The sequence below is a fragment of the Lissotriton vulgaris genome, chromosome 4_1, assembly GCF_964263255.1.
Source record: "Lissotriton vulgaris chromosome 4_1, aLisVul1.2, whole genome shotgun sequence".
NCBI lineage: Eukaryota > Metazoa > Chordata > Amphibia > Caudata > Salamandridae > Lissotriton > Lissotriton vulgaris.
Genome location: NC_141691.1, coordinates 32,575,700 through 32,584,261, shown reverse-complemented (window position 1 = coordinate 32,584,261; position 8,562 = coordinate 32,575,700). Strand labels below are relative to the sequence as shown.

At 42.8% G+C, this 8,562-nt stretch overlaps 1 protein-coding gene across 1 annotated transcript in view; it reads right to left on the bottom strand.

Annotated features, from left to right (window-relative positions):
• Positions 1-523: 523 nt before the first annotated feature.
• The window catches only part of LOC147718282 (nicotinamide N-methyltransferase-like), a 45,073-nt gene continuing 37,034 nt past the window's right edge, over positions 524-8,562 (bottom strand). The window contains exon 3 of the mRNA XM_086966677.1: positions 524-1,205. Coding sequence (XP_086822803.1) covers positions 752-1,205 — 454 coding nt within the window. The 3' untranslated portion in view covers positions 524-751. The remainder of the gene's footprint in view (positions 1,206-8,562) is intronic.

Sequence of the window (8,562 nt, the reverse complement as noted above, 5' to 3'; positions counted from 1 at the left end):
GCTCATCATGAGCACAACTCCAATGTGACTCATGATGAGCTGGGCTCATCAGACGCATGGAAGGGGTTTAATCATTTTTACAGAGAAATTAACAAACATTGTTGTTTGAATCTGTGTGTTTGTATGTGTGAACCTTGAGAGGAGTACAATGCATGTGCTAAATGAGGTATTGATTCACTGTGTCACCTACTGTACTGTAAAACACCACACATCTATGCTTTCAAGTGTAACAACAGAATACTTCTTAACAATTACTGAGATCTGTTTATTACAATGTTAACTTGTGATTTCCACAGCCTTTCCTCCAATGGAACATGACATGCACCATTCATGAGGACATTTGAAGGCACAAGTGCAGGGCTAGAGCATTACAGAACAATACACACAAGATTTATATTCTTTGAGAAAATGGACAATCATTTTATTTTAAGAATGCATCATCATTTTTCGGCTGCAAAATGGAATACAATTCCAGCTACATTTATTGCCCAACTCACCACTTTATTCACTGAGCTACAATCCATTTGACCTTGTAGAAAAGGTTATTGACTCAAACATAACCTACCACAGCTAAGGCAGAGTGTTATCAGCAAATACAATGTCCACATGTCTAGCAAAGAGAGGAGATGCAAAAAGCAGAGCACCAAAGGTGTACACAGCAATGAACTTAACAAAGCAAGATACAGATGAAATGTGATTCAGGACAGAGACAACATATTCTTTTCCTCTTTGTAGATGATATATCTATCAATTATGATTTACAAGTAGATGAAACAGGTGTTTCTTTTCGAACATGAACAAAAAGAAAGCTGTCATAATCTGATGTGTCATGCACTCGATGAACTGTCCTAGGAAGCACCTGCAACTTCTCAATGACAAAGGCAGCATCCCTTATTGCTTCCCTGACAAAAGTCTCATCGATACATAAATGGTGAAACTTAAGAGTTCCAATCGTAAAAAATGTCTGGTTGGCACAACATATCAATATTAAATGCCCTCCATTTTTCAACAATGTTGAGGCATTTGTTAAGGCACTGCAAAACTCCTCTTTATCTGTCGCATGGATCTCCAGACAGTGAGGTAACAGCAGGCAGTCAGCCTGGGCCAGGACAGTGGGAGACAGCGGGTTACGTTTTCTGAGATCATATTTGAGAACACGTTTGATTTTATTTATTAACTCATTTTGCTTCTCAGGCCATTCTTGCCTAAAAAGAAAGAAACAAAACACAATTAACATTGTTTTACATTATTTGCTAAAACATGTTCTTTGATTCAGTGGAGAGTTTGTATTAATAAAAATAGTTGTGCCTGTTTTACAAAGGTAAACTTACATGTTTGTGCTTGATGTGGCAGAGAATGCCACACATAAACAGGTAACATACATATATTTTAATGCGTGGAGTTCTGCCACCCCAACTGTGAATATTGAAAAAGCATACACTTAAACAAACATGTATGTTTACCTTAGTGATTCAGGAAGTGTATATGTAAGTGTACTATTTATAGGGTCCCTCTCTACTAACTCAAAGAGAACAATTACTGTTCTTATTTAACCCCACTGAAGTGTGTTGTACTGAGCACTAAAGTACATGTTTATTTATGAAAGCATTAAAAAAACACCCTTTAAAGTACTTTATAACTCAAAAGACTGTATTAGGTGTCATCCCTGTAAAACACTTGGTCCTCACCAGGAGGGAGTTTTTAAAGTTTGACATTGCAAACATCATGATGCCAAGTATGGTATCCATAGTGTGTGCTCCGCATAGGCAGACAGAATTACACACTGCTGGAATGTGTATTATTAGTAGGTGTAGGTAGGTACACACAAATAGTAATAAGGCCACAGTCACAATATAAGGCCCAGTCAAGGTCCAAAATAATTGTTTCCTTACTCAAACCTAGGTAGCTGGCTGCGAGCAGACAGGCCTAACTTCGCATACAGGTGGATAAAGTGTTTAAAAACATCAATATCCATTGTAAGTAACCAAATATATTAATTTTTAAAGAATAAACTCTTTCTAGTGCCTAAAAGGCATCTGTGCGCACTTGACTGGGACAAAGTCATAATATCAGGTGACAGCGATGGAGCTCCGTTCGTATACACTTAGCGGTAGTGCCCGGTCAGGATTTTACCTTCTGACTTAGTCACTTTTTGGGAGCTTTGTCTCTGGACATCGAGCAAGGCTTCTTGTCAGGCCGGATTTGAGTCCGAGGAGGATGGTTTTGTTAATATGATGCCTCGGTCAACTTCTGAAAGTCACCTCAATGACGAAAAGCTCTGGGGCTTTGGCGAGGCAAACCTTAATCTCAGGCCTTGTTAACAGTTTCACATCACTGGCTGGACTCTCATCAACGGGTCAGTTACCCTGGGAAGCTTTTTACCAACAATTCTTCAAACGTCTTCAAACCTTTGAATATTCTTCCAGAACATACTTTTAGGGATCCAAAGTGTCCACAACACTAATACAAGGTTCCAGAAGATCTTAGTTGGTCCTTGAGAAGCTGTGACCACATCTCCCACAATGCACCTACCACATTTTTAAGTCCAACTGAGGGTGCTCAGCTAGTTTCTTCCTCATGGTGGAGCTCTTTTAACCTGTTGCTTTCAGGGAGTCCACTCCTTCAACTTTCAAAGCAAGGCAAATTCCATTTTGGTTGAAAACCAAGGAGTGCAGCAGTTCATCTTCTTGTAATTTTGATTTGCTATGCAGTTCTCCTAAATGTTTCCAGTGACAAGCAGGGAGGCACCCCTGACCAATGGGGTACAGGCTACCACCCTTAGGCATGACAGCTTCCTCCAAAGTGTGGCATATTCTTGTCCCAAAATGTAGAAACTCTCTCCAGGAGGTTAATATCTGGCAATGACAATCCACTGGAGTGACTAACGTTCACTAACACTCTCCAACCAGCCCCTCTGCAAATTAAATTCTTAGGGCTTCAGCCTGGCTGGGTGGCGCAGGATGTAAGGGTGAGCAGGGTTCTGTTCTAACTGGAATTCCAGATGCAAACTTATTTAGTACAGGTGCACATCCTTGGTACACTCCAATGTGCGTTAAAGAAAAAATATGTGTTTCAGTTTTTCAGGTGCTCCACGGGTGGCGCCTTCCGTCCTAGACGTCTTGATTATAACTATGAATAAGTGCTACTAATGGACCATTAGCTGCATACCCATGGGAAATCCATCAGGTTCCTCAAAACAACTGGGACTCCCAAACCGTTCTATACAGTTGGTCAAATAATATTCCTATTATGACATTGTTACTTGTTCAGCTCCTATGCATTTCGGGCTGAAAAGCCCTTCCTCAGGGGGCATCAATTTCTTTAGATCATTCGTGCCTGTGCATTTTAAGTAAAATCTATTGCTCGCATAAACAACTTCTCCAGAGTTTCACTGGCATTCCCTCTTTGAAAAACCTATTTGGCTACTTCACCCCCATCGTGCCATTTACGTTGCAGCTACAGATCTCCTCCCATCAGTTGTCCTTTTTCTTTATCCCCCCTCACACCTCATCAGAACAGTTTGCCTCTACCTATCAAAGACTGGCTATACAGGAGAGGCTGCTGGAAGGTTCATTTGATCCCAATTAGCATTAATCTAAATTGTTTGTGGTTATGAGTGGGTCTAGATTGTCTAAGGCCCTTCCTTTTAACCCTCTGTTAATGAGAATCCCTAAATGTTTGAGTACTGACTTTTTTCATTTCATTAGATAGATAGCGATTAGTGGCTTTGGTGGTCATTTATTAAATGGAAAGCGTTTCACTTTTTTTATAGTCCTCATTTATCTTCAATATGCTTTACATTGAAGGACGGAAGTCTGCCGCCCAACACAGATAGCCAAATGTTTTGGTGTTTTCCGGTTGCTCCACTATAGGCTATGTGTACTGTGAAGACGTGTTTTTTTTAAAGGTGCAGCATTTACATATGACCATAAAATAGACATAGATACTTGCCCAATTTTTTCAAGGTCTTCATCTGGCAGGTCCTTCCAAATCTCATTGAACGAGGCCTGCATATCTTGACCATTTTGGGCTAATAACCAGTTCCACTCTGACACTTCTTTAGACATTTTCTTTAAGAACAGACTTTCAAAGCCAGTCCAGAGTTCCCTTTTAACTCTTTACCTACAGATCTTGCCCAACTGCTCAGTTGATAATATTTAAACTTTGAGACTGAATTCTCACAAACCAACGAAAAATGGGGCCAGGAAATCAGTTCCGCTTTGACAATCAGTTGCCCCGAAGTAGTGATGCTGCAAGCGCAGACGGGGGTTGCAAGAACATCTTCCAGATGCAAAGACGTTCCTGGGGAATCCCAGATAGGTGCTTCCTCCTTGTAAAACGGTATCTTTAGAAGGCGTCTAATCTGAGAAGAAAGCTTCAGACCTGAAAAAAGCATCTTTAATTTAACCTTCTTAAAAATTTTTGGGTGTCCAAATTTTAAAAGAAACACCCCGTTTGTTCAGAGAACTCTGTTGTGAGGGTCTTATAGAGTGGAGAGAAGATTTCACTTTCCAATAATAATTGTTGAAATTGTTTTAGGTGGAAAGAACAGAAACATAGAAATAAATCAGTGGTTGCTATTCCTACATAAGCTTTTTTCTTTCTAAGTTTCTTTGGAGCAATTCTAGGAGTTTTATTTCCCCAGATAAAGCTTGAAAAAAGCCCCTGCACCTTTTTAAACCACATTTTTGGGAAGACTAAAGGGATAATATTAAATACAAATGTGCAATTTGGCAGAATTTACTTTTAAATAAGTTTGATGTGCCTAACAATGAAAGTGAGAGCCGATTATTTGGACTATTTGTATGCCAAGATATCTAATCTCCCTCTTTGTGTAGGTGCTCCTGAAGTTAATATTCCATTTCATTAGTTAGTTTTTTTGTTGGTTAATACTGTACCTAGAAATCCTTCTATAGATCTCTAATTTAGACCATATCTCAGGGACCGATCTTTCTATGTTGCTAGTATAGATTATAAGGTCATCTGCATATAACCTAATTTTTTTCTTCCATCCATTACATCTGAAGGGGGTAATATTCTGGCAGTCTCTCAGTATGCACGCTAAAAGTTAAATTGAAATGTTAAACAGTACGGGCGACAGGGGACACCCCTGGCTAGTACCTTTTCCTATTTGTATTGACCTAGTTAGTTTCCCGTTGATCAGGATTTTAGCAGAGGGTTTTTATAAATAGCTTTGATTGCTATCAAAAGGTCTTCACCCAAGTCAAGATGTTGAAATACCTTGTTGCTGCTGAATCCCGAGCTGAGCAGAAGCTGGAAACCCCTTACCTCGCCAGTCACCTGGGTCACACGCCACACGCCGAGTTATCGCCGCCGCCGCGTTTGGAGACATCAGCGGCAGCAGAGCAGACTCGGTACCCCAGGGGGCCCTGCACTCGCGCACGCTGTGCGCGTCATCATCTTGCGCCAGGAGGCGCCTGAAAAGCCGGGCCCTCCCGACCAGTGTGTGTTGCTGCTGAATCCCGAGCTGAGCAGAAGCTGGAAACCCCTTACCTCGCCAGTCACCTGGGTCACACGCCACACGCCGAGTTATCGCCGCCGCCGCGTTTGGAGACATCAGCGGCAGCAGAGCGGACTCGGTACCCCAGGGGGCCCTGCACCTGCGCACGCTGTGCGCGTCATCATCTTGCGCCAGGAGGCGCCTGAAAAGCCGGGCCCTCCCGCAACGCGGGACGCGAGCGGGACGCCCGGGCGAAGCCCGGGCAAAGGGCGGGCCCTCTTATGCCCTCAGAGGCCAGAAGAGGCTGGGCTGGGCACGAGGCTCTGTTCAAATCCCCGCGTAAGTAAAAACTATTTTACTATCCCTCTCATTGTGAAACTGTATGATGGCTACCGCCGCTGTTAGCGCTGCCATTACCGGCTCGGATAAAACTGGGAGCATATTAAACAGAACACTGGATGACTATTTTTCTAAGGCTGCTCCTGAGGGCAATAAAGAACTACTACTTGCTGAGAGGCGGGCGGATCGGCGTCGTTCAATTGAACGCATTAAAAATAGGACACTGTCTGAGCCCATTTACTCTGTTACCTTGGACAATGAAACGAATAACATTCTGACAGATAATTTATCTCCAACTGCCAGTGTGCCTCTATTGCTCAAGGAATGCCTAGCTCCCGCCATCTCACCAACGCAAACCCAGGCCGAGTCACAAATTGAGGCTCAAGATCCTCCTAGTACACCTAAACCCGCAGCAATTTTGATTTCCCCTACAATCAGGCCGGGAAAGGTAGTAAGAGGAAAACACCAGAGGACATTGGCATATAAAGTACATGGGCCCCCACCCCCTAAAAAGAGGCGGACAAAAATGGACTCAAGTAAGTCCAAGTTAAGCCACTCAGATTTTGGTAAGAAAACTAGTCTTGCTACTACTATGACTTTGGGAAAGTCGGCCAGCAAGCAAACAACGACAATTGCTTTAACCCCGTCAAAACCCACGATACCACCTTCCCCATCAATCACAGTGCCTGATATCATCCACACCCCAATGGAAGAAGGTTCGCAGACAACTTTTCCAAAGAATCTATTGGACAATATTGAAATGATTGTGCGAACCTATATGTTAGCCCTATCTGATAGACTAAAGGGAGTGGAATCAAGGCTGGGGAGGATTGAGTTGGACCTGGAAGCTCTTGGGCAATTGGAAAGGCCACTAAGACCCCAGAATGTAACACAGCCCCAAAAAGCTTCACATACAATGGGTACCCCTTCAACTGAAAGGGCAGTTGTAAAATCTACTAACTCTACTATTGATAACACCATAGTAGTAGTTAATGCAGCTGCCCCTAACCACCCAACTATAGGTGACCATTCTGTTAGTAAACCGCCCAAAAGCTCTAATCCAAAACAATTAAATTCAGCTAAGAGTAGACCAACTATAACATCAAATTCTACGGTCACTCTAGCTAATATCCAGCCTAGGGAACCAACTATCCCCCCAAATAGTCTCCCTAGAGTTGAAGAGAACGAGGTTAGTCACGTAAGAGGGGGCCAGGGAAGGATACCACCTACTGAACTCCCACCGGAAGCTCTACCATATGTAGTGGTGCTTACCGGGGTTCCTGAGCTGACAAGTGGTAAGCGGGAAGGTTACTTCCAGCTAAAGAACAAGATTATGCACTGGTTGTCATTGTACAGACCCAAAACCAACTATGTAAATGGCGAAATAGTTCATGTGCGCCGTCTGTCTTGGCTGGGTGGTAGAACAAAGGATATAGGGGGCGACATTGTAGTTGTAAACTTTAGGGACAGGAAGGCGGTCCAATATATTTTGAGTTGGCCCTACGGCAACGAAAACAACTGTATAGTGCCACGCCCTTTGACTTACTTCTACCCAAGATCAACCGTATTCCCCCCTCAACATGCAACTAGCTACATTCCTTTTAATACACAATTTTCGAATTTGGAAGTAGCTAGGAACCCTGTCTATTTGCACCATCTTGTCCCACCCCCTTTGATCCATGGGTGGAACACTGTACCAACTAGTCACAATCCAGGAGGAAATGGTAATATGTCCAATCTTATCCCATTTACTCCTTTGGAATTAACAAATAGGTTTGAGGCATTCAGTGGCTTGGAAGAGTGCGATTGATGTTTAAAGAGCACGGATGACATTAGGGGTACTGAAAATGTTTCACGTATTCTGGGGTGTATTGTGGAAAAAGGATTTAGTTGTTCGAAGACAGGTCCACATACTGCTGTTACTCGTGATGAAACAATTAACAATAGATTGTCTGTTGCATTACCTGTAGCGTCTCCTGGGACAAATGAGGGCTCATTTTTGTTACCATTCGCCCCAAGTCAGAATAGTAGAGATGCTGGGGGGAATGAAAATGTGTTATGTACTTTGGGATATCACCACCGAAAAGAAGGTAATAGCAGTCCTAGGGTGGACACATGTTCTGTTGTTACAGGTACAGATGAAGTCAATAGGAGCTCACCAGTCGTTATACCTGCCGTACCCCATGATACGAATGAGAGATCTTCCTCATTTACACTCGTCTCATGGAACATTGCTGGGGTGCGTGCAAAATTAAATGACCCCGACTGGAATGCATATATAAATACTTTTGACATCTGTGTGCTGCAGGAAACATGGGCCACAGCACAACTGCACAGGGTCGGCTATAAAACCTACCAAATAGAGGCTGTCCCTTCCTTGAGAGGTCGTGCATCTGGAGGCCTCCTAGTATGGGTCAATGTTTCCATTAAATTAGTTATTAAAATGATTAACACCGACTCCCTAGACATTCTTTGTCTAGAAATAACGACAGTGGACAATAGGGCGTTTTATTTATTTAATGTTTATAACAGCCCCCAATCTTCCCACAAGGAATCCATATGCATAGGGAAGTTGGAATCATTTATGGATAAACTAAAAACAGAGTCAGGTGTTATTCTATGTGGAGACTTGAACTGTAATTTTGAACCAATCTCAGGGATAGCCCCATTGTTTAAGGAGGAGGATAACGCCAATGCAATACCCGCCCTGAACGAGAATTGTATGGTGGCCGGTACAGCACTGGCTTTACAAATTACACGGT